The following is a 26,464-nucleotide window of genomic DNA, read 5'->3' on the forward strand; positions in this document are numbered from 1 at the left end:
TGTGTGTGTGTGTGTGTGTGTGTGTGTGTGTGTGTGTGTGTGTGTGTGTGTGTGTGTGTGTCCTCTGTGACCGTTCCTGCTGCCATTAACGGCATATATTAGATCATGTGTCCTCCATTAGCTAATATGCAGGGCCACATAAAAGGTGTGCCAGGGTGCGTACAGACATTGCACACCCATGCAGGAGATGTGACCTACAGGGACTTCTGACACTTGAATTAATCATAGAGGGTGGGGGTGGGGGCCGTCTCCACAGACACCACACTCCATATTCTGGGTGGAAGATGTTGTTAAAGATGATCTGTAGCCAGGGCGAGTATATAAGGCCTGCCGTCCTCTGCCTGGTGAAGATCTGCGGCGGTTTGGCCAGGTCCTGCACCTCCACAGTGAGGGGGGGCAGCCGTCATCACACTGCTGCTGTCTCCAAAGCCTTATCTAATTTGTGAAAAACAAGGTGTTTTCTTATTTAATGCTGAGCTATTCCTTTTTGCTAGATTCTTTAATAATGAAAAAGTGCTTTGTGTTTTTCTGTCCCGCAAAATAACTATTAAAAGCATTCAGGAGGACCCCAGTCAGGGACCACTGTCAGGAACCACTGTGGCCCTTAAGCCTACCTCACAACCGGGTCCCTTCAATTGAGTGCTGCCGCTGCTAGTTTAAACAGCGTGTTGTTCTGTCTATTGGAGAGTGTTCCTCCTGAGGTCTAGCTCCCTGTGAGAGTACTGCTGAACACATGTCACTGGCGCCATCAGGTGTTCATCCGCTGATCCTCACATGTTGATCCTCCAGCAGAGGCCACACTCTTTACCTACTGCTAGTAATGCCATCTATACATCTGTACTCATTTTCAAAAATGCACAAGTCTGATGTATGAATGTTAATGTGACAACCAAGAGAGCACATTATAGTCATATTTTTAAAATATAAAAAAAATCCACTCTTGCTTGTGATGTGTTTAGCTGGGTATGTATTTTGTTAATTTATTTAACTATATTGTATTGTATTTTGCTGCTGTAGCAACAAAAAAATCCCAATTTGGGATAAGTAAAGTATTTCTGATTCTGGTTCTGATGAATATTTTTAGACCAAGTTCTCAAATATAACTTTCATGTTCTATTTATGTCCTCTTTTGACATTTGACATGAGTGTTAACCAATCGCTAGGAAAAGAGTCCTTATTTCCTCATGTCTAAGGAAAGTTTGATCAAAACTACAGGAAGATGCTGTTTTAGGAAATAACTGAACTGCTTTTTTTAAATTAAAATATATATCTGTGAGGGGTTTGATAAGCTGCATTTGAGAGCACATTTTTATTTCTATTGTGGATCAAATTATTCCGTGCATTCCTTCAGAGGAAAACATCTTCATGTGTGCTACACAATGGAAATGACCAAGCTACCAGATAGTGAGTGTGTGTGTCCCTGCCAAATCACAGTCACCTAAAATACTGCTCACACACCAACCCTCCCAGCTCCCACCCTTCACCTGTCAGTCATTCCTGGGTCCCCGGTGCTCAGGGGACCACAGGCCTGTCAGACCTCCAGCAGCCCCTCAAAGAAATATCCTCCCTACCGGCACGACCCACCCGTCCCCCCCTCCCTCACCCCCATCCCTCTCAGGCCCGCCAAACAAAAATAAAGTCACATTGAAGAGAGAGTGGACGGGGCTCCTGCTTTGCAGATCAGTCAGTTGATACCTGATTGTTGGGCCCTTAATCCTATTGTTTCTCCGACAGGATTACCTCTGTGGTCCCTCTCTCCCTGTGGCTGCTCTCTGGAGAAAGGCCAGATTAAGGGGATTAGTGTGTATCCTCCTGACTTGTCAAACTGGGATGTAAGGAACCATTGACTTGCCTGGGCACCCTGAATGAGCTGCGGCAGAGAGGTGCCTAAAGAAGAAGTCATGAAAGGCAGTGAACAAGCCAAAATTCCCAAAAGGACAATGTGATTTGTTTGCTTTTGTTCCCTTGAACTGGGATGAAAAGTTCAAAGGGCCGGCCCTCAGGAGCCCGGAGAAAAGGAAGGAAACAGGCAGAGAGTGGAGGAAACGTAACTTTACCAATTTCACATCACTACAAAGAAAGTCATGGCAGTAAACTGCTGCAGTGGAATCTGAATCAGAAATACTTTATTCATCCCAAACTGGGAAATGTTTTCGTTTCAGCAGAAAAATACAGCATAACAATAATTAGAACTAAAAATAAGAATATACAGATATACAAATAGTGCATCTGTATATGGGACAATACAACTGGCTGAACTGTCAAGGGGTCAAAGTTCAGCGTTGATATTCTTTCAGGTGATAACAACATGGTGCCTTTACCTTAACTGTGGCTGCGATGGAGTGCAGCCGTCTTTCAACCAGAAGGTTGTGGGTTGGATCCCAGCCCATGCAGTCAACAAGTCGATGTGTCCTCGGGCAAGAGAGTTGCTCCTGATGGCCAACGGTGTATGGGGGGGGGGGGGTGTTAAATAAATATGATATTCATCACAACGACTCAAAATGACAAGAAAATGCAAGGACAACTGAAAATACAAAAGAACAACATGTTGGCAGGTTTGAGGACAGCAGTCTGTTTAAGTGATCATGTAAAATACCTGGTTTGAGCAAAGAAATGAAAGACGACATCTGCCTCAACATCGGGACAAAACCTACAGTGGATGAAATGTGTAAAGCAATCGATAACTGGTTAAACCAAACCTTTCAAAGGGAGGCTAAAGTGGAAGCTTTCCGCTCGCCTGGTGACAGGTGACGCACACTTCACTGAGCGCGCCTTTCAGAGTGACATCAGTAAGAGCCAATCACTGTCCATGAAGAAACGTCATTCATAAATGGACCAATGGAGTGAGAGCGAGCTGAGGGAACAGTTATTGAAGTTGTACTTGTTGTTATTTGGTTAGCCACCGAGGTTTTTAACAATGCAACTGTTAATGAACTCTTCAGTGCTTCGGATGTTTTAGAATCTGATGCTTTTGGCGATGGGGTCACTGAAGCTCAACGTTGGTCAAGAGAATCCAGCGACAACGGCCACAGTGGAAGAGGTAATAGCTAGCTGATGTCATTTAAAACTTAGTGAGCTACGTTAGCTTTACTTAGTTAGCCTGTTAGCTTTAACCTGTTGGCCTATTTTGGCTGACCAAGTAAGTTTGTATTCTTTGCTCTCCGACCTATCTGCCGTGACTTTGGTTTTGTGTTAGTTTAGATGCTTGCCCCAATGGTCACACCAAGTTGACGTTGCTAAAGTTAGCAGTCCTGTTAAACTAGCACGTTAGACCACCAGCTCACCCAGCAGGCGTTAGCAGGGGGGTTAGCAGGGATGGGCACTGGAGATAAATACACATAATAAGACGTCCTTTTATTGATCCCAGTTTAGGAAGCCTTTCGTCCCAGCAGCATGTAGACAAGCATTGCATATAAACTACAAATGGGATAAAAATACAAAACAAACAAAGTGAAAAGGTATATGGACAAACAGTAAAACAAGTCTAATAAACACAACAGGAAAGAGCATATTGATATCAACAGCGAAATATGTAGAGTATCTCTGTTGAATATACGTATACAGATTATTATAATGAACAGCATGTCAACTAATTACATTATAACTACAAGTAATTACACTTTGGAATAAATGTAGATGCACAAGGTACAATATAGACAAACAGGTGAAAGGTCATGAAAAAGAGGCTCAGAGAGGAGCAGCTGAGCTGTCAGGCGGCTTCAGGAGTGACTTCCTGTGTATAACTAACAGTGCTGACATATTAATATGTCTATATTTAAAGTAGCTGGTGACATTTTACACACAGGGCATAGGTATAGTTAACAAACTCATTAGTTACATCATTTGAACTAGTTAAATCAAGTAGTCATATGTTGTACTGTAGTGATAGCGACTGGTGGGTTTGTTATAGGCTTAATCCAAATCTATCCAGGGATTGTGTGACTGATACTTAAACTGTACAGGCTGCACATCCTCGTGACACTAAGTGTAGCTTGATATGTGCGTGTATTACCAGTAAACCAGTAGGTAAACCAATTGGTGAAATATGAAGATAATAAATCCTGTACAGATGTAGGAGCCTAGGACCACAAAGTGTTTCTGATCCATCACTGACAGTCGGGTCAGACCCATGCTGATGGTTCCGGCTAAATGGAGAAAAGTAGCTTGGTAAGCGCTTCTGAAAGGAATGAAATGTGTAATCACATCGGCTGCTGAGCGATATGAAACTAAAGAATGTTTTTATTAAGAGAGGATCAGGATACTACGCTCAAACTTACTTCTATAGTTATTTCATTATGTATGCCTCATAGGAACTTGCTTTATGCTTTGATCATATTACAGGAATGGTGTTCAAATGTTTTACAGCTGAAAACATTAATCAATTATTTCTCAAATAAATATAAAATCAATTGCAAAACATTTGAGTCAGTTTATAAAGACACACTTCTCTGATTCCAGCTTCTTGAATGTGAATATTTTCTGGTCTCTCACATTTTTCACCATTAGTGCCACTTCATAGAACGAACCAGCAAAGTGTTTGACAGATTACTGCCAAATAAAATATTGAGAATTGCCATCCTAGCGTAGGATAATATTTAATAATAAAAAAGGGGGCTATGCTTTGAGGGTTGAAACAGTTTGCTAATGTCATGCTGTTGAAAGAGATGTTATTTCATTACAAAACATGTATAATGCTTTTGCTGTCAGTACTATATTTGAGTATTATGGTGTGTTAATGCTGCATGTTGTTGCGGGTCTAGTGATGAGTGCTGTGTGTCATGTTCACAGGCTCTGCTGTGCCAGGGACTGAATAACCAGAGCTACATCTGTGAGTCGGGTCACTGCTGCGGAGAGACCCAGTGCTGCAGCTACTACTATGAACTGTGGTGTGAGTGACCCCCCCTCTATTCCTTCAGACATCAGGACACCTATTAAATTATGTGAAGCAAAAATACACAGGACTCAAAACACATTCAATCACATAAATGTGTCCACGCTGCTCATACAATGTGCATTTACTATATTTTAACTTAATCCAACACATATTACACATTAGAGTGAATCTGCAGCGAAGCAATAAGGAGGCAGAACATGGAGCTGTTCCTATGTCTGATCCAAACCTGATCTTCGCATCATTTTCTCTCATTTAAATTGCAGACGGGTGCTTTTCTAACATAAGCACTCCAAACTTTTCAGGGCAACCTCTGCTACTTTATAATTGACAGTTATCTTTATACATGGCACCGTTGTGAAGACGTGTTAAGTGTCTTTGGTCCATGTTCTGTGGGCCCTCTGCAGGGTTCTGGTTGGTGTGGACTCTGATCATCATCCTCACATGCTGCTGTGTTTGTCAGCACTGGCGCTCCAAGCAGCGCTTCCAGCAGCAGCGGCGGCAGAACGAGATCAACCTCATCGCCTACAGAGAGGCTCACAACAACTCCCAGCTGCCCCTCTACCTCAGTAAGGACCACCGCCACACATTCCACTCTGACAGCAGAGCCGGGAGGGTACTCAGCTCCTGTACTTGAGTAAAAGTAGAAGTACTCAGCTCCTGTACTTGAGTAAAAGTAGAAGTACTCAGCTCCTGTACTTGAGTAAAAGTAGAAGTACTCAGCTCCTGTACTTGAGTAAAAGTAGAAGTACTCAGCTCCTGTACTTGAGTAAAGTAGAAGTACTCAGATCTTGTACTTGAGTAAAGTAGAAGTACTCAGATCTTGTACTTGAGTAAAGTAGAAGTACTCAGATCTTGTACTTTAGTAAAGTAGAAGTACTCAGATCTTGTACTTGAGTAAAGTAGAAGTACTCAGGTCTTGTACTTGAGTAAAGTAGAAGTACTCAGGTCTTGTACTTGAGTAAAGTAGAAGTACTCGGGTCTTGTACTTGAGTAAAGTAGAAGTTCCAGAGTGTAGGAATACTCTGTCACAGTGAAAGTATTCTAAATGTTCCTCCAGTGAAAGTAGAAAGTACTCTCCTCTAAATGTACTTAAAGTAGCGACAGTAAAAGTAGTCATTGTCTGATTGGTCCATTTCAGAATAATATCTCTGATATGTTTTATAATGATTGATCAGTAAAGTGTTCTCAGAGCTGGTAAAGGTGCAGCTAGTTTGAATGCTTTGTATACTGCAGGGTAGCTGCTGGATTTACTGCAGGTGAACTACAGTCTGATTTAAGGGAGATTATATTTACCATCATTGATCCAGATCTGTAAAGTAACTAAAGGGATTCAATACATGTAGTGGAGTAAAAGTACACCATCTACCTCTGAACTGTAGTGGAGTAGAAGTACTCAGTAGCATAAAATGGAAATACTCTATAGTAAGGTACAAGTTTCTCAAAATGGTACAGTCCTTGAGTAAATGTACTCGTTTACTTCCCGCCTCTGTTGGTTAGCTGTTCCTCAGAGGAGTGTGTTCTGTGGTCAGGACGGTAGCAGAGTGCCTTGCTGTTTTCCCTCATTGTGCTCTGGGGTGTGTTACTTTCCAGGATTCCTGCCCAACTACCTGCTGCCAGCCTATGAGGAGGTAGTGAACCGGCCAGTCACCCCTCCTCCACCCTACACCCCCCTGCAGTCGGCACCCCACACGCCCACAGACCCTGCTGAGGACTCTCCTTGCCCCGACCTCGCCCTCTCTGTTTGCAGTGATGCTGATGCAGCGCTGCCTGGTTCTCCAGAGGTCCCGCTCAGCCCCCTCCACAGCGCCTCCCACCCCAACAAGGACTCCACCCCGGGCAGGTACCGGCGCTTCACAGGGGATTCTGGGATTGAAGTGTGCGATGGCCAGGAGCTGTGGGATCAGCACAGCTTTTTAGAAAGAGAAGTGATGGAGGAAGAGGGGGCGGGGCAAATGGAGGAGCCATGTGATGGACTTGAACAAAGCCAAGTCAGCGGAGCGGAGATCCACAGACACGCAGCGGTGGAAACAGAGCCACAGTCCCATAGCTAGTGCTGAATACAGACACTGATCCTGTGCTGAGGCCGGGCTCTGGGCTCTGTGGGGGTTTGACTAACAGGTGCGAGTGACAGGCCTGGAGACAGATAACCGATAAAGCAGAAAGTATGTTTTCAGCCGAGCTCCTCTCTTCTTGTTTTCAAGTTGAGGTTTGGTTTGTGGCTCACATCCCCCCTCCCCAAGGTGGCACTACTGTTAATGTGTACTCGCACAGTTTCTGAAGCTGTGTCCAGTGCTTCTGATCCACAGAACTCCATGTATGTGATCTGTCTGCGACATCACACCAGTTCATGTATACATATACCCCCCCCCCCTACAACACATATATTTGTACATTTACATGAAAACTTATCTTGAACACATTTATTTCTGAAAGAATTGCAACCCAGATCTATACCAAGCAGAACGTTAGTGTAATGTTTTTGCGGGTGTGTGATAAGCTGATGTCAGCCTGGTGTCTGATGCTAGCTATAGATAATATCTCATAGATCAACAAGCAGGACTCTTTAGCATCAATGTGTCCATTACGTCAAGGTTTCATTCGCCAAATCAGACTATCCCAACAGGTTTTGTACAACATGTACGTTTAGTTGAGTTGAATGACAGCTGTGGCTCCGTGCTCCTCCTGGTGTTGCTGCACAGCTGTTCAACAGAGGTATGCCACGGACCAACATTCTGTAGTAATGCTGTCCATCAAGTTTCAGCCTCCCTGACAAACCTAGAAACAACTTGTTTTTGAAACATCAATCACCTTTTCGTAGATGCTTTTTACTTCACACCTGTATCCAGAAGCCATCGTAATGAGAGTTCAGGTCCACAGCAGCATGTGACCAAACTGAAGCAGAGCCACAGATTCCATGGCTGGTCGCTCATTATGAGAGGCATAGTGAAGCTTTTAAGGGCTCATTTTTTTCAAAATGTTCTGCATGAGTTTTTCTCATTGATGCTACACTCCTGCTCTGATCAGAGTTCGCCAGGTGAGTGAGGGGGCAGGTGTGCTGCATACCGCAGAAGCAGACTACATTGGCATGTCCTGGTTTACTGGAACTAACTACTAATATCTGGGCTTATTGCTAATTCCTTCTAGAAAATAGCTTCATGGTAAAATCAGTCCTTCAGCCTTTTAAAGTGTACAGTGTGATACACAGGCCTTACAGTTCCACAGGTTAGCCAGCACAGCTGCGATCTGTCAGAGCCAAGTATGGAGACATATAACAGACATAGCACGATGCTTTACTCCAACGGTGATGCAACGTTCTTCATAAAAATGTGTCAAAGAAGATGCATTAAATAGGTGTGTGTGTGTGTGTGTGTGTGTGTGTGTGTGTGTGTGTGTGTATGTGTGTGTGTGTGTGCGTGTGTGTGTGTGTGGTGAGATGCCACAGTGCCATAATGTGCAGGGGTCAGGGGAAGTGTGTGTGTGAGAGAGTGAGAGAGACACTCCATGCTGCTGCACTGTACAGTATATGCTCTTTTTAATCCGCTGAATGAAAATATAGTTTTCTGTCACAGTTTTTAATGAGTAATTAAAAGTAATGGAGACCACCTGGCTATTGGAGTTTCTGAGACGGTTCTTAATATGAGGGGTGCATGCTAACAGCACATTGCATGCAGGTTGAATAAAGAGTGCTGTCAGCTGCTTTCATATCGCACAGTGTATATGCTACATACTATATATATCAATTATATTTATATATAGTATTGCGAAACACTTGAGTCAAGTCAACGCCGCTGTCACAACTTCAGGGGGGGAGCCCTCCAAAGAGCGTCATGGCTAATCGCAGAAATAAGAGAGAAAGACTTAACCTAAACTAAACTGCTGCTGGGGCGCCAGAAAGCCAATGTTATGCAGGGAATCATGTCCAATGTCCCGGCAGAACATCCTCACGTCCGTTTATTGCAGTGTGTCCAATATTAAACAGAATGATGATTTTCATCTTTCTTGCTGTTTCTCCTGGTAAAAAAAACATCTGGTGCGCCAATCCCCCCCTCACCTGTCTCAGGTATATACTACCAGGTGCACAGAACCTCCTTCAAAAAAAAGCACAGAACTACTGCAGCTAAAGTAACTGATAAATAATCATTCCTTTAGTACAAACTAAACCAGCTAGAGATACATATTCAATGACTAAGAACATAAACCAATATATAGCTCCAACACCCAGGGTCACTGACATCAACACATCTGAATCCAGTCTGCATGAGAGGTTCAGAAAGGAAGTACACACACTGACGGCTCTCACACATGACCCCATGTCCCACAGCTGAGTGAAGAGAGCATGGGATGGTCTGACCCTGGATGTAACTGTACTGCATATCGGGGTGAAGTGCCTTGCCCAGGGACACAACAACATGCTGACTCATGCAGTCACTGGACTGGAACCTGTGCACTGTCCCCCTGTGCCACAGCCGTCTCCCTGTAGCACAGTGACAGCAGTGCACCCCCCTGGCTCAGAAGCCAAGCGGTGTCCTGTGTGGAATAATGCCAGTAATGCTCATCTTATGGATGGCTAGGAGCCTAGGACCACAAAGTGTTTCTAGAGGGCATTTGTTACTTCCCTCTTGGAGTTGCCTCAGTTCTAAGTTCTTATTTCTTCTGTTGGAACTCCTCGAGTTTATTTCAACCTCATTGATGATCAAGATGGTTTTTAAATGAGTCAACACAGAAGAAGGCATTTATGTCTTAAAAATAACTATGTTTATTATAACAGCATTTACACAATTCCTCTGTCACACACAGCAGAGTGTTATACCCTAAACATCACTTTCATAGCAGTCTTACAATTTGGATATGAAAGCATCTCCTGCTGCCGACTGCAGTGAGCTCCACAGCGTCTGTTCACCCTTCGTCAGCCTCATCCTCCAGCAGGAAGTCTCGGATCTCCTCCCTCAGCTGAGACCTGCAGGACAACACACGCATCATTCTCCTGTCTATACTCGTGTTGTGTTGATGTTAGACGCTGGGTCGTTGCTCAAAAACAGGTGCAGGTGTTCTTACTGGGCGCAAATGACCAGAGAAGCTCTGAGTATTGTAAAGGAAAAGAGAGAGGCACAGCTCCATGTTCCTAACTCTGATTATTGTACAGTGCTCCTCACCTCCTGAGTCTCCTCTGAGCCTCCGACAGGATGTAGTGCGGGAGAACCTCCTCAGACGACTGGAGAGAGAACAGACAAGAGACAGGGTCAGTAGCAGCAGACTAAATATTGTATGAGAAACACTTATTTCTTTTTTTACAAAAATGATATTTAGCAAAATTCAATACATGTGGAACACCTGACCACCTGATCAAAGAAATTAGGGGCAGCAGTTTACTTCATCAGTTCCCAAATAAACAGAGGGCCGGCTGTGTGCGCACGGAAGATCAGAAACTGCACCAACTGCTGGAAGCCACGTTCAATCTGGCAATAGGTGCTATGATGTGTATTCATGTATTACAGTTTTGAAGGTACTTATGTGTACTATGATGGGATTATCTATATGCACATCAGATTAATATGATGGGTGAGGCGGCTTTCATCCACTACGCCCTAAACTGTGGAACACCAGAAACATCAGAGGGGTCGTGCACTTTTAACCGGCTGCTGAAGAAACACCCCTTCTTAAAATTCAGTTTCCAGTATAACGTATTTACTTTAGTATATCATTGTATCTTGTTCAGTTGACTTGTAAGTTTTAACGTATACTATGTAACATTTCCTTTTAACTTGATCTCTTGATCTCTTATGCTCTGTGATCACCAATGCATTTGCATCATTTGGTTGTGTATACATGTTTATTCTATGTGTTTTATTTTGTCTTTGTATTCCTTTATTCCTTTGAGGGGGATAATTATTGCTTTCATTGTTTTTATTATCATACCTTGTACCTGCTTGTGTTTGAACACATTTAAACCCTGTTTTATGCTGCATGTGATCCCAGGCCTTACACTCTGATCTGAGGTGAAGTTCTTCTTGTTGGTTTTAATTTGTGATGTAAAGCACTTTGAGCTGCACCTGCTGTATGAAAAGTGCTTTATAAATAAAGCTTTATTATATTAAGTCAGATATAAAGGGCATTTGCAGGAGGCATTTGGAATACTGCGAGTGTAGAACTCAAAGATCAAACTCCATGCTCTGCACGTTGCACTGACGGGAAATGGCAGAGAAAATGAAGGAAGGGTGAAAGAAGGAGTGATAGTGTATAGAAAGCTAGTGATTCTGCAGAACTATCATATAGTCAGCAACAGTAGGAACATGTGGACCTCACTGTGTCCTTTGACCCCGCTCATGGAGTTTTCAGTGACGGATGATGCATAATGGGAATCTGTTTTGAATCCGTGCTTTAACACTAAATGCCTGTGATATTGGAAGGTGCAACAGATGTTGACATGTTATTTCTTAAGTTATATTGGGTCAGCGAATGTCATGGCTACTTTTATGGATGCATATTTCAAAAAGGACTATCAAAGACTTCAGTGACCCATGTCTAATCTTAAAACTGTTTTCCTCAAAGTCAAACATTCAATCATTTTAAAAGGACCCCTTTAACAACAAATACAAAGTTTAGATTGTGTCCCTCACCAGGTCTTTGATGGTCAGCTGACAGCTGTAACACAGCAGGCTCCTCAGGGGGGGGGGCTCAGAGGCTCTGTCACACAACAACACCACAGCATTTAGTTTTTGTGTCCGCTTTACAATTGCACCCAAAAAGTATAATGACATCATGAAGACACAAAGACAGAGGCTGCAAGAGTAATGACATCAGCTCCATCTGATCACTGCTAATGTGGACGTGCTATCGCTAACACGCTAAAGTAGAACAGGATGCACAAACGAGGGCTAACCCTGCGGCCCGTTACTGTACATACATGAAACCTGCACTGACTGAACAAGACATAGACCTGCAGACTCGTGACAATATATTCAACAATCCAAATATGTATATATGATCATTCAAATGATCCACGTTTTACCCTGATATCTTGTTTCAAAGGTTACTATATCCTTTTAAATTTAATTAACACCGGTCCAGTCTTCTAGTCTTGATACAAGACGCCTCCAAAAAATCCATGGTACACAAAACACACTTGTTTCTATTACCACTGTGATAACTGTCTGCTACTTCAACACTTTTTAATGTAACTTCTCATTGATGCGGCTACTTGTTTGATTAGATACTCTGTGTTTAAGATGTGAGCTTTCTCTCTGTAACACTGTGAATCCCTATGGGACGGATGACGGACTTCTGAGTCCAGCAACTCCTGTCCTCATCGATGTAGACTGCTGGCTTTAAAGGGAGCACAGAACAGCTTCAGCTGCCCTGTCCACACACTGCTTCAGTTCTGATTCCACTGTATGCATGTCAGACTGAGTATGGAGAGGTTACTCACACACCTCCCTTAAAAAAAAATGAACCTTTTCATTTAGTGTCCCTAAGAGCCATGTTTGAAGCAGGTCAATAAACCACTCAACACTTACTCTGCAGACGAACAGCAGCCTCCACCACGGTTCCCACAAGCCTCTCCTCCAACAGCGGAGCAGCACTGTGAGGCGGGGGGGGGCGCCTCTGGAGCTTTGATGAAAACAGGAAACTGGAGTGTAAGAGCTCATCTGCATGGGTGTGTGTATATACAATGTATGTGACACAATATCTATTCCATCACTGACAGAAGTGTCATTATCATGTCTCTCACTGGACGAGAGACGTATGCTCATACTGCTCAACGCTCTCTGTATGCAGGTGGACCGCAGGCAGAGTGTAGGCTGTGTGTTCATTGGCTGACAGTATATGTACCTGGTCGGCTCTGTTCTGGAGACTGAGTCTGCGAGAGCTGCTCTGAGATCAGGGTGGCGCTGAAGGCTGAAGCATTCTCTGGACAAGAGAGGGACAGAGACAGACAGGCTGAGGAACGCTGGACGCTTCGACTTCACATCATTACATCACAGAGCTCAACAACACCTTCTCACCAGCAGCAGTGTCCAGGGCGCACACACATAGCAGACACCTGTCCCCCCCCGCTGAGGCCAAGCTCTTGCAGCTCTGCAGCTTCTCACTCGTCCTGCAACACACACACACACACACACACACACACTTTAGAAGATGTGTAGCCTCCCTCAGTGAAAGCCCCCTCAGGTGCTCACACTGACCTGTAGATGGTGCTGACGGTGGAGGGGAAGTCTGCCTGCAGCTTGGTGACGAAGCTCTCTGTCAGACGCTGGATGCTGGACTTGTCTGCAGTCTGTGGGAAACAACGCACACACAATCACACAGACCACACATGTCATGTGATGTTTCTGAAACACCAGAGCCAATTCCTCATGAGTTAACCTACTGGGAAATAAATGAAATGTTTCTGGTTCTGATTCTAAACAGCAACATTTCAAGCTAGGAGCAGCAAGCTCTAGGAGCAGGGCAGCCTGGGGGTTCCTGACGTGGGGAAAGTGCCTCAGAACAACCTGGTGTGTAAGATCCAACCAGACGAGAGGAAGCAGCTCCAGACTGATCAGCACCAGGAGAAATCGTTACTACAGGATTTTGTGTGGGTGTTCAATTGGTGTTGACGGAAGCTCCTCAAAAACAGTACAAAACAGTGCAAAACAGTTCCAATGGAGACAGTTGTCAGACTCTTTTCGGTAGAGGTGCACAGAGAGAAATGGTTTGGAGTTGCTTGTTTTATTCTTCTGCATCTGAAACATGTGTGTGTGGTTCCTGCTGTGTTTCTGGCACATCTTACCTTGGTCTCGAGGCCCGCTGTGAACACCGACGGCACGCTGAACATACGGTTGTAGTAAGCTATTTCTTTAGCTGAGTAGTCCCTCATTGGCCTCACTAATATGATGTCCCCATACCTGGAGTCTGAGAAACCCTGAAAACACACATCCATTGGCATCATTTGTTTGGTCAGATTTCACATTCTGTGGAACCCTAGAATAAGAGAAGAAAGGGGTCTCACTGTGTCGTGAGCCAGCTGAGCCCCTCTGCCCAGGGAGATGCTACTGAGCAGTTTAACAGCTAGCCGGGTGCAGCTGTCCCCCAGCATCACTTTGCTGTAGCCTGCAGAGCGCGCTGTGTGCACCAGCAGGTGCTGCCTGTGAGGAGAACACACATGCTCAGAAAAATACACAAAACACACAACGGATCTTCCTGCACACCATCGGCTGTTAAAGGTCTAACCCCCCTGTCGTGTTCGGCTAGAATCTGTCACTCGTAAATATTGTGTTTTACATTTGATTGCCTCAGCAGCTTATGATTTCCTCCACAATAGGTATTTGAACATAAACCATTTCTAATCACCACTTCATACAATTTTGAGGTTTAGACAACTTTGTAACACATATGGTGTTCCCGCTCAAAACCGCCACCACAGGAAATGAAGGGGTAATGGTGCTTAAAGAGGGAGTGAAATAAAAAGTGGAGAGGATTCATGTTTTTGTGTTAATGTAAGAAAGCAGTTCAGACAGAACAGCAAAGTGAGGGAGGAGAGGGGGGAGAGGGGGAGAAAGTAACACGACAGGAGGCGTTAACTGGCATCACCAATGCTAACATGCATACTACATGTTGTCTGACCTCTCTTGGCCTCGCACTTGGTATTAACCACATGGCCGTTCAGAAAGGAGCTCAACACCTTCCTGGGGGGGTGTATCTGCACTCATTTCGCAGAAATGTCCCAGTCTGGGATTCATAAAGTAAATCTCATCTTATTCACCATAAACCTGAGACAGTGGAGGGGAAAGGAGCTGGGGTCTGACCTCAGTGTGTTCAGCAGCTCTTCTCGGGCGGTCAGGGTCCTGGCAGAGCCTAGGAGCCGCTGCAGGGAGTGTGTGTGGGCCTCCTGGACCTCAAGTGGGGGAGTTTCCTGCTGCTGCTGTGCAGTCACACCGCTGCTGCCGTCGCTGAGCAGGAAGTGATCCACGGCTGCTTTGTAGGCGCCAGCTTTCCATTCTGGAGCTCCTGGAGCCGACAAAACAACTGAACTGGGGAGGTCCAGAACCTGAGCCGATGAAACACACACTCCCTTCAGACTGTGGTCATGGTATAAGGACACGTGTATTTACTGACATGTAGTGCCACATGTAGCCACGAAGTGCATGTGGGAACGGGCCACACTGACCTGCTCCAGAGGCACCACAAGGAAGGGGAAGCCTGTGGCTCTGAACACCGCCTGGAGCTGGTCCACCGTCCTCCGTCTGTCCTCCACCGACTGACCCACAGCCCCCCCCTCTGGGAACAAACACACACAATCAGTGCAAAGGGTTGGACCGAACCATTCCAGAAATGCAAACACTTAGATAATAACTTCTGATTTGATTTACCGTCAATGTAGACAATGCCGGGTAAGAATCTCAACTTCTTGTGAGCATTCTGACTCAAACCCTGAGGAAGGAGAGGTCCACAGCTGCATTAGTGTTATCCAAGCAAAGGATCCATCAGATTATTATTACCATCAGAACATACAGAGGCATTTTAAAGACGTTAGAGTGTCCAGAACATAACCTGCTCTACTGCTACTGATAACATTGAAGCAAAGACGACGGCCACAGGAAATCCTGGCTGAGCGGCAGGACAAAGCCTCTGACAGCTGTACATTAGTACAGTGCAGTTTTGTCTGCAGGTGTGTAAGGCTCTGTGCTCTGGTGCTCATGTTCTGATAACAACACATGATTGCTTATTAAATAAATAAATGTTTATAGGAAATAAACTAATAAAGCTTATTTTTGCTGAATGTAAAACCTCACAAATCAAAGGTTTCTTGTTTAATAGATATGTCCAGATATACACTATTTGAATATTCATACGTACAGAGATAGAGAGTAATCATTCAAAGACAACAGTTTGAGCAGAGCTTGTTAGATGATGAGATTGTGTACGAGGATATCTTGGAACATAGTTCATCACAATACAACGAAAGGAGATAAATGCCCGTATTGAACGGGCCAGATCATAGTGACCCTATACTTAGGGTCTACATAGACACAGATGGGGTCACCTCTTGGACTTGACTGAGCATGGAGCAGGAAGAAGGCCCTCCAGACACCGCCAGCAGCACCTGAAGCACAGTTATCACAGCTTCACTTCAGATCACTGTTCTGAGGGGCATTTAAGATGCACAAGCAAAAATAAAAAGATTTAAGGTAAGATTTTTTAAAACATAAGTTTAAGGAAGGATTGTACACAGCTGCCCAGACACATATATTACATCCAACAAAGAAAAATAGAAACGTGAAGTCAGTAGAGCAAAGATTACCTTTTCTCCAGGAAAAATCAGCCGGTTTTTGCCCAGCATGGCTCTGAACTTATGAATGAAGTACTCCTTGAAACAGCCCCTGACACACCAGAAACCATCGGAGTCAAGTCGGTGAAACACAGTCAATGTGTTCTCAAACCACGGATCATCTCTGCAGCTCTACAAAGACCTGCTCATTTTCCCTTTTTCTTTCAGAATTAAACTTTTTTACATTTCAGTCTCTCCTGCCTCCCTTCCTGCAGCGGTTTCACTTTGAACGTCTCTCAGCCAATGTTGGAGTACAGAGCGATGTGAAATGCTTAGTTTTACATGCAACGAAAACATTTCCCAATTTGGGAAAAATAAAGTATATCTTATCTTACAGCTGAAATCAGCCCTGACAGAGGGAGCAGTAGCAGTGTGTTTGATGACAATAGAGAGCTTGTACATGGTGTCATTTAGGAGTATATACGTCTACCTATGTTTTTCCACTGATAATGAGAGCATGACTAAACCTTATTCATTCAGAAAAGTAAACAGTTTGGGTTTTATTTGACTAATATAATACAACTAATAGATTTAATTAAACAGACTTGAAATAAAAACAGGTTTTAAAAAACTAACAAGACGTTAGTTTTTATTTGTTGGTCTTTCTTTAACAACTCCACCCACACATGGTGTGTCCCTAACCCTAACCCACCGCACATGAAGCTAAGACTGTATCAGTTTTAAACAAAATCACAAAGATCTGAAGCTGGAGGATCAGGGCTTTGGGCTTGTTGTGTTAGCGTCATAGCACTGCAGAGTATATACCTACCTGCAGTATGCATCTCCTGCTCTGATCACCACCGCTGCACCCGCCTCTTTGCATTTCATACACTGCTTGGAAACACTGCAGATGGAGGAACAACAGCCATGTTAGAAGCTGCTGTGAATGGATTGTTATTGTTGTACATATGTATGTGCTGTCATTCTGTAGAAATGGAGATGTTCCAGAGTAATCTTTTAACGGGGGAACTTGCCGGGGCCCTTCTGATTAAAGCTTTGGATGAGTTTAAACCAGTTTAATCTCACCGTGTTTCTGAGTAGACGCTGAAATAAATGAAGTGATCTTTCCTAACAACATCTCAAAGTCTAAGCACTGCATGTGCAGCAGTGAGACTTCATTTTGGGAGTATGCACAGTTAAAACCACTGGTGGAAAGTAACTTAGTACATTTACTCAAGTGCTGTACGTAAGTGCAGTTTTGAGAGTCTTGTATTTCATGTGGCGACAAAACTACCATTGAATGAAGTCGCTGAGAGGCTAAGTCTGGTTCATATCTGTGACCAAAGTAAATACTTTAAACCACCCCCTGTAACAATTGCAGGAAGTGAAGAATTACAATTACAACAGTGCATCAATCATTATAAAACATAGAGATATTATTCTGAAATGGACCAATCACACAATGACTACTTTCACTGTCGCTTACAATACTTTCTACTTTCACTGGAGGAACATTTAGAATACTTTTACTGTGACAGAGTATTCCTACACTCCGGTCTTCTACTTTACTCAAGTACAAGACCTGAGTACTCCTCCCACCTACGTTACATCCGGTACGCTGTAACGTGACATGCTAACGTGAATTTACCTGGGCAGCTCCTCGCGCTGCAGCGGCCCGTGGTACTCCTCCTCCACCTGACACATGACCGCGGAGCTGGGTCTAACTGTTCACCCGGCTTCGGGACCTGGCTCTCAGCCTCTCTCTGTCCGTCGGGCTGTTATACCGGCTACATTCACTGAAGTCCCGTTGATCCAGTACCGGCTGTCTCGTGTGTGTTTTCCATGGATGATATGTCTAATGCATACAAATCATGTCTCTTTCTGATGACGTAGAGGGTCTACTTTCTGATGCTTGAATTTCGATACCGCCCCCAACTGGTGTGGAGGGCGGGTAAAACTATGACTGGATAATATATGAATTATACTGTATATGTTTTTATTATTTGCATTTTAAGAAATGATTTGATTACAAGGCCTACATAACAGAAGAAATACTCAGATACATAACATAATTACAAAACAATCCACATATCAGGAAAAGAGAGGAAAGAAAAGGAGAGAGAAATAAGCAAAGGAAAACAGATTGGTAATAATTTATAACTTATAAGGTTTAGTGGTGTTTCGGTGAGCAGTATGCCTGAGCAGGTTTAAGAACTGTTACAAGTGATTGATCAAGTGATTGATTAAGCTTCAAGTTAGGGTTTCAGTGTGCTCATTATGTGGAGGTATGCAGCTCATCTTTAGGGAGCAGCCAAATAACACCTCACACACAGGTTAAATTCCATTTAGACAAAGTTCAAGAACATTAATCTCATTCAAATAGAACATGTTATTGCAATGCTCTTTTGACTGGAGGTGTTACTAAACAGTCGTCTTGGCAGTGGTGGCGATGTCCATAGGGACCGGAAGGTCACCGCTTCAAGTCCCCAAAAGACCAAGTGTTACCGAGGTGTCCCTGAGCAATGCACTCTTCCCTACAGTGCTCCCCGGATGCCGTACATATGGCAGCCCACTGCTCCTAACACTAGGATGGGTCAAATGCAGAATCTATATTTCCCCTCAGTGGGACCAATCAGAGTTCCTTCTCTCTTCTACTTAAAATACAATGCTCAAAAAAAATTAAAGGAACTCTTTCAAAATACATCAGATCTCAAAGGGCAAACAAATAATACTGGATATCTATACTGATATGGACTGGGTAATGTGTTAGGAACGAAAAGACGCCACATCCTTTGATGGAAATGAAAATGATCATCCTACAGTGGGCTGAATTCCAAAACACTCCCAAGCTCAAGGGGTGCTACAGGCTATAACCAGAAAAGTGCCATAAAAGCAAAAGATCGGATCTGTTTTGGTGGAAAAGGGGCATTAATGACACGACGGGTGGTGTCCTTGGGTATCGCCTCCCAGATCCGTACCAGGGCATCAGTGAGTTCCTGGACCGTCTGAGGTGCATTCTGGAGGCGTCGGATGGACCGAAACTAGGGATGCACCGATTGCCAAAATGTCGGCCGACATAACATTGTTGCCGATACCGATGGCCGATGTTTTACTATGTAAACTGTAATGGTAGCACAATGCAGACTAAGGCAGCCTATCCCTTTAAGAGAGAGAGTGGGGGATACGTGTGTGCATGTGTAAGAGCGAGAGAGAGGTTGAGCCATAGTAAGTTTCTGGAAGTTAACGGGAGTAGCAGCAAGTATAACAAAGTCACACATATAAACGACGCCCCCCCCCCCCCCCGATGTGCCGATGGTGGTAAATAGGACTAACATCGGCCAAGGCCGATGTCTCACCGATGTATCGATGCATCCCTAACCGAAACATAATGTCCCAGAGATAATAACATAATATCGTAATGTGTTCTCTTGGATTTAGGTCTGGCAAACATAGGGGGGCATTCAATGGTATCAATTCCTTCCTCCTCCAGGAGCTGCCTGCATAATCTCTCACCATGAGGCCGGGCATTGTCATGCACCAGGAGGAACCCTGGACCCACTGCACCAGCGGAGGGTCTGACAATGGGTCCAAGGATGTCATCTTGATACCTAATGGCAGTCAGAGTGCCGTTATCTAGCCTGTAGAGGTCTGTGGGTCTCTCCATGGTCATGCTGAACGATGTGACAGGCAGCAGATTGTTCTCCACGGCTTCTCCAGACCCTCTCACTCCTGTCCCATGTGCTCAGGGTGTTCTTGCTCTCCTCTGTGAAGAGCACAGGGTTGCCAGTGGCTGACCTGCTGTCAGGTCCAAAACTGACACTCGCAGCAAACACTGTTAAATAAACACATGAGACATCAGTTAAGGTTGTTAAAACTTGCAAGGAGAGAGTGCAGGAGACAGTGCAGTTACAACGCCCCCACAAACTCTGCCTGTCCCGCGCACCTCCCTTTCTTTTTATTAGTTTTAGGATGCCCTAATCACATAAGCACGAGTCAGCATAGAGGGAGGGGATTGTGAGGCTGCTCGTGTCCTCTAAAGTACATAGTTGCTTTATATGTATATTTGTTGGTGTGTGTGTGTGTGTGTGAGGAGTGTGGAGGAGTCTTCCTGCACGTGCGTCCTTCGGTGGTCATGTTGCTGAGTGTTGTTCTGAGAACGTTCTCAGGGAGTAGTTTCTCATACCAAGTATCTGTACAATCATAATAATCTGTTGCTTAAACAGACGGTTTCTACCAGTTATTTTCCATACACGATTAGGATATGGTAGACAATGATAATGACTGTGTATTTAAAAATATATACATTTATTTACATTTAATTCTAACACCTGCCAATTCTGGTGTTCTCTGGCAAATCCAGCTCCATGGTGCCGGGCAGTGAGTACAGGGTGCACTAAAGGACGTCGGGCCCTCAGGCTACTCAGGCTCATGAAGTCTGTTTCTGATTGTTTGGTCAGAGATATTCACAACAGTGGCCTGCTGGAGGTCACTGTAGGGCTCCGGCAGTGCTCTTCCTGTTCCTCCTTGCACACAGGAGCAATTACCGGTCCTGCTGATGGGTAAGGACCTTCTACGGCCCTGTCCAGCTCTCCTAGAGTACCTGCCTGTCTCCTGGAATCTCCTCCATGCTCTTGAGACTGTGCTGGGAGACACAGCAAACCTTCGGGCACTGGCACATATTGATGTTCGACTGCCGGTACAACCTCTGTAGGGTCCAGGTATCACCTCATGCTACCAGTAGAGACACTGACCCTAGCCAAATGAAAAACAGTCAGAAAAGATGAGGGAGGGGAAAATGTCAGTGACCCCACACCTGGAAAATCATTCCTGTTTTGGGGATCGTCTCGTTGTTGCCCCTCTAGTGCACCTGTTCTTAATGTCATTAACACCAGAGCAGCTGAAACTGATTGACACCCCCCCCCCCCCCCCCCCCCCCCCCGCGCACACACGCACACACAAACACACACACACACACACACTGCTACTTAACTGACCAGATCAATATCCCAGAAGTTTAATTGACGTGATGCTATTCTCTGATTAAAAAGAGTTTTTCTTTTATAGCAGTGAAAGTCAACTAATTCTAAACTGTACTGCAAGACCTCTCACTGAGACAGGGGAGGAACCAGATCCTTTTTCAGTTCTTCTTTGTTTCAGCTCTGAGGATCGATAGAACACATTTGAAGGTTCTTTCTTTGTTTTTTAAAGTTCTGAATTGTTTGGGACCAGGCAACATCAATGATAATATTTAGCAAAATAATAATTGTACTTAGATTTTAATATTACTGCTATTGTTATTATAGGGACTTGTTTTTTTGTTTGGTTGGAGCTTATCTGACAGCAGCTGGAGGAGCACGTCGGCCAAACACACACACACACACACACACACACACACACACACACACACACACACACACACACACACACACATACACAGCTCTCTGTCACAGTGTTATTCAGGTCATCTGCTCGCAATGTTTACCTCGCGCTCGGCTGACCTCGTGCAGCAGGATGGTGTGTTCTGAACACCAATAACCAGACAGAAGAGCATGTTTTCAGTACATTTATTGAAAGTGCTGCATGGCTAATGCAGCAACTCGCAGCCTCCAAGACAGCTTGTTCTCTCTGAGCTGAGCGCAGGCTCCATGATGGCGATGTTCCGGAGCTTTGTCTCTTCGGGCTCCCAGCTCCGGCAGCAGCAGCCGGGCAGCGGCGCGGCGGCCCCGGCGGAGGGCATCGAGAGCCAGTTCTCCTGTCCGATCTGCCTGGAGGTGTACCAGAAGCCCGTCAGCATCGCCAGCTGTGCTCACACGTAACGTAGCTGCTCCATGTCGGCATGTGTGTTATGGACATCAAACCGCAGACTGAATGTATTTTGTTGTGTTCCAAGCACGCAGCATGCAACACCTCCACCGTGCCGCTCCATCACTGCATGGTATCCGGTTCTGAAAATAATTCACTAGCCTTTCCCGCGTATAGAAACCGTGTCCAGTTCTATGATGTGTCCATGGTAGCCTACTGAATCAAGAGGAGCTAGTAGTCCTTTTATGCCTGGTAAAGTAGCCTTTACAAACTAACATGTGAGACATAAATACGCAGCAGCAGTCTGGCTTTCACTTGTTATGTCACTACAGACTGCAGACACTGAGATGTTGTATAGTTCTGGTAAGGCATTTATTACCAAGTTGTGATCCTCTAAGAATACACCATTTTAAACGTATCATAACACTGAGTCCTGTACTACTGGTTGTAAGAGATCTTTTTTTCACTCTTATTCTGTTGCTGCTTAAACCACTGAATTTCCCCACAGGGATTAATAAAGGTTCATCTTGTCTTGTCTTGTCTTGTCTTGTCTTGTCTTGTCAAAAGTCAAAGTCCACTTTATTGTCAAAGTTTCCACATGTTATACATAGAGAAAATTGAAATACCTTTTCTGGCAGTCCCACAGTGCAAATATAAAAGAACATATAACATGAAAAGATAAGAGCCTAGAAAAAAAAGGGGTTGTCTTGTCTTGTCTTATCTTATCTCTACCTGACACACACAGCTGGTAGGGTGCAGGAGTTGAGTAGAGACCCGAGCTGGACCCCCTACAGTGGGACCCCAGGGCCCATAGTGTTTTTTCCTGTGGGTGGTGGGATGCTCCTCACTGATAGGTGACATCATGTGATCTGTCTATCTGTCCCCACCCCCCAGGTGACGACTGTGTACAGGGAGAAAACAAGTCCAACACTCTGCAAAGTAAATACAGCTGCCTGGATTTAAACAAATAAGAAATAGAGTTTTTATGGCAAATAAAGCATTTAGGAGACTTGAACCTCTGTTTTAAAGCTCCACCTGCTATAATGTACAGTATAACCCTTTAAGACCTAACTTGTCATAAACCATTGGCCGTCCAATAAATGGTGACGTGAAGCATTGTGAAAGAGCAGAGCAGACCTAATGTATCATCACATCCAAACATGCAGTAACTCCTCTGTCTGTCTGTCTGTCTGTCTGTCTGTCTGTCTGTCTGTCTGTCTGTCTGTCTGTCTGTCTGTCTGTCTGTCTGTCTGTCTGTCTGTCTGTCTGTCTGTCTGTCTGTCTGTCTGTCTGTCTGCAGGTTCTGTGGGGAGTGTCTGCAGCCCTGTCTCCAGGTGAGCTCCCCGCCCTGCCCTCTGTGCCGGGTGCCCTTTGACCCTCAGAAGGTGGAGCGCTCCTGCAGCGTGGAGAAGCAGCTTTCATCACACAAAGCTCCCTGCAGGGGCTGCAGCAAGAAGGTAAACTCCACAGAACATATACTGTATACTTCACATGATGTATAACGCCATGTAATAAGTACAAGGGAAGTACACATAAGCTAGAAATCAACAATTGCATTTGTAATTTATTGATTTTATATCACCGTGCCTGAAAACAAAATATCCTGAATCTCAGGTGGCTCTGCTAAAGATGAGGTCCCATGTTGCTTCCTGTCCTAAAGTCCAGGAGCAGATGGCTAACTGTCCTAAGTTTGTCCCTGTGGTCCCCACCTCCCAGCCCATTCCAAGGTACACACACACACACACACACACACACACACACACACACACACACACACACACACACACACACACACACACACACACACACACACACACACACATTCACACTGAGCATGCAGTACACACTAGCTCACTTCATCTGAAAATGCTGTTTGCATGCAACAACCACATTTGTTCACACTCCCATTTTCCAATCACTTTAAATTTCCTTGCCAGACTGGCACAATGAATGTCTTGTGCCAGTCTGGAAAATGGAGTTGTATGAACGCAAATGAAACCACTGTTTGTTCTTGGTTAATATGACGTAGCTTCACACCTATCACCAGTATTTATATTACTCTAAAACCTAAGCTGTCTATAGCAACAACTGTCTGGAAGTGTACTCTGACTGTCTTGATATTTAGCGCATTTACACAGTGTTAAATACCAACCGCTGTTAGAGATTGAATGAGCTTCTACAAGCTGGTGAAAAGTCATGTCTTCTGTCTTTATGTGACCTTCTACATGCAGCAATATTCCAAATCGGTCCACATTTGTGTGTCCGTTCTGTGGGGCCAGACACCTGGACCAGCAGGAGCTGGTGAAGCACTGCATGGACAACCACCGCAACGACCCCAACAAAGTGGTGGGAGACACAGCAACGCATCACATTACACCTTAGGTTCTCACATGCTTTGTTATCTAACAGCAGAATACAACCGATAACAGGTGAGAAGACGGTGTGGGGCTTTAAGGTTGGGAACCCCCACTTCTCTACCTGACTGATCTCTAAAAAGGCTTGTGCAGGAAAATAAGTATTTATACGAAACGATACACTTTATTATCCTTGTCAGCAAATAGGATTTCGACCCCATCCTGCAGTTCAACAAAACATAAATATCATGGTGCACAGTTTGCACACACACGTCAACACACACAACATATTGAAACTGACGCCAAATTGCACAAACCCCAGGGCCAACATTTAAACTGTACATTTAAATGAGGAGAGAACATTTAGACAAGAGGGGAGTCCATGACTTTAATCTCCTGTGACTGTTGGTTTAGTGTGTTCACTCATCTTCTGCCTCTCTGCACAGGGGCCCCCCCATTCTGCACGAGAGCCCCCTCATTGTAGCAGAGGATGCAGTGAGACCCACTGTGTTACAGGAAGTATTGATCCATGAATCTTGTGCTGTACCCGTAGTCAACCTGAGCTGTGTGTGTGTGTGTGTGTGTGTGTGTGTGTGTGTGTGTGTGTGTGTGTGTGTGTGTGTCTCCAGGTGTGTCCCGTGTGTTCAGCCATGCCGTGGGGAGACCCCAGCTATAAGAGCTCTAACTTCCTGCAGCATCTCCTCCACAGACACAAGTTTTCTTACGACACCTTTGTTGTAAGTCTGTTTGATTGCCATTTATAACTTCTACTGAGAGGAGGTCAAGTGATAAAACCCCCAGTCCTCTTCAGTGGTAGGGGTAGTTCTCTCTTACACTGTGGGGAATGCATACTCAAAAGTGAATGTGTTAGATCACACTTTCCCACAGAGGCCAGGCAGAATTACATCCCAAACCCCCGATGCCCCCTAACAGGTTCATCTGAATGAAAATAATGTCCCAGCGTGATAATAACCATAAACATGTACTGTATGAACAACATATTCTTAAAACAGACGGATAGTTTAAAATGTGTTTATCAGGAACCTCTGCACCCTCTAAAGACGCAGAGGATTCAGCATCACCGTGCCTCTATAGGTCCATGACGAGCCCACATTACTTAAAGTCTGTTACATGGCACACTGTAGCTCTCTGATATCCAGGGTCTCTCATCTTTTATGTAGGATATTATATAGTTCCCATTATTTTTAGGAAGATGAATGTGCACTCATCAGTGCTTATTAAACACCTGTTGCCTTACCTGAGAGCACTTGCTTGCATTAGTAGATTTGCAGCTTCCTGAGATGCCCTAAACAGACAGTTCTGACGTGTTTTAATTTATTTGTATTTACTTACAGTTGGGATGACTTGCTTGGCTTGCGATGATATGTTAATATAACATGTGATATATATATATATGTATATATATAAATCCTCACACATTCAACAAAGAAAAAAAGGCATGTACAATAGTAAAGACATAATCCAAACAAAGGGGGCACAGTTCAAATAAAATAACAACACTTAGTCTTTCTATCTTTTACGTTGTATAACTTAAGGGTTATAAACTGTGTCTAAACGGCGCTTCCACACAGGTTGCCCATACCTTTGTCTCTCTTGTAAGGTTGGTTAGCTTTCTCTTATCTGAGATGGATGAAAGGATAATCTTTCTGACCGGGTTCCACCCTGTCTTTCTATTCTATATGTGCAGGTGTGGTTTGTATAATAAGGCATATTATCGCAAATGTATTTTTCTTGTCTCTGTATCAACTGAGATAATATGGTGAAGATTGTTTCATTATACAGAGATTTTAGAATCTTCTGTTTCATTTAGCCTCATTTAAACTATGGCAGTATAAGCGGTCGATGTGACTCTATGTTCACATGAAAACACTCAGAGGTGTGCAGTGACCTGTGTTTTTCTGTTGCCAGGACTACAGCATCGATGAAGAAGCAGCACTGCAGGCAGCTCTTGCACTGTCACTGGCCGAAAACTGACAACCATCTCCACCAGCACCACCCTGTCAGCCCTGCCCCCCCCCCCCCCCCCCCACACACACACACACACACAGGGACTTCCTGCTGCACACTGAAGAAACTTCCCTCCCCCCTGTTGCTCCTGGTGAAGCAGGACAGTGTGTATCTGCTGCTTCACTGACTGCATGTTTT

General features: G+C 44.4%; 3 protein-coding genes across 6 annotated transcripts; 2 read left to right on the top strand and 1 right to left on the bottom strand.

The window, feature by feature from the left end:
* The first annotated feature begins 2,838 nt into the window (after positions 1–2,838).
* On the top strand, positions 2,839–8,502 carry wbp1la (WW domain binding protein 1-like a). 2 transcript variants are annotated; one of them, XM_063874531.1, is made up of 4 exons: positions 2,839–3,040; positions 4,789–4,888; positions 5,255–5,460; positions 6,485–8,502. In XM_063874531.1, the coding sequence occupies exons 3-4, from the start codon at positions 5,277–5,279 to the stop codon at positions 6,943–6,945; spliced, it is 645 nt and encodes a 214-aa protein (XP_063730601.1). In that variant the 5' UTR covers positions 2,839–3,040; positions 4,789–4,888; positions 5,255–5,276; the 3' UTR covers positions 6,946–8,502. The 2 variants fall into 2 exon arrangements, with proteins under 2 accessions (XP_063730601.1, XP_063730600.1); XM_063874530.1 differs by having other exon boundaries at positions 5,299–5,460.
* A 1,124-nt stretch (positions 8,503–9,626) lies between these two features.
* On the bottom strand, positions 9,627–18,051 carry ctu2 (cytosolic thiouridylase subunit 2 homolog (S. pombe)). Of its 3 annotated transcripts, XM_063874514.1 has the most exons (16): positions 17,791–18,050; positions 16,972–17,046; positions 16,176–16,254; positions 15,918–15,977; positions 15,244–15,304; positions 15,042–15,151; positions 14,680–14,921; positions 13,884–14,019; positions 13,665–13,796; positions 13,078–13,169; positions 12,898–12,989; positions 12,725–12,802; positions 12,409–12,502; positions 11,512–11,578; positions 10,048–10,106; positions 9,627–9,851 (listed from the first exon to the last, which is right to left on the bottom strand). In XM_063874514.1, exons 1-16 carry the CDS (start codon positions 17,844–17,846, stop codon positions 9,791–9,793), a joined length of 1,494 nt encoding a protein of 497 aa, XP_063730584.1. In that variant the 5' UTR covers positions 17,847–18,050; the 3' UTR covers positions 9,627–9,790. The 3 variants fall into 3 exon arrangements, 2 of the variants coding, with proteins under 2 accessions (XP_063730584.1, XP_063730585.1); XM_063874515.1 differs by lacking the exon at positions 11,512–11,578 and having other exon boundaries at positions 17,791–18,051; XR_010164969.1 differs by lacking the exons at positions 11,512–11,578; positions 12,409–12,502 and having other exon boundaries at positions 17,791–18,051.
* A 3,552-nt stretch (positions 18,052–21,603) lies between these two features.
* LOC134858570 (E3 ubiquitin-protein ligase RNF166) lies at positions 21,604–26,398 on the top strand. Its single transcript, XM_063874544.1, has 6 exons — positions 21,604–21,954; positions 23,245–23,401; positions 23,559–23,671; positions 24,176–24,290; positions 24,928–25,035; positions 26,228–26,398. The coding sequence occupies exons 1-6, from the start codon at positions 21,788–21,790 to the stop codon at positions 26,291–26,293; spliced, it is 726 nt and encodes a 241-aa protein (XP_063730614.1). The 5' UTR covers positions 21,604–21,787; the 3' UTR covers positions 26,294–26,398.
* The last annotated feature ends 66 nt before the right edge of the window (positions 26,399–26,464 follow it).

The sequence above is a fragment of the Eleginops maclovinus genome, chromosome 22 (assembly GCF_036324505.1).
Source record: "Eleginops maclovinus isolate JMC-PN-2008 ecotype Puerto Natales chromosome 22, JC_Emac_rtc_rv5, whole genome shotgun sequence".
NCBI lineage: Eukaryota > Metazoa > Chordata > Actinopteri > Perciformes > Eleginopidae > Eleginops > Eleginops maclovinus.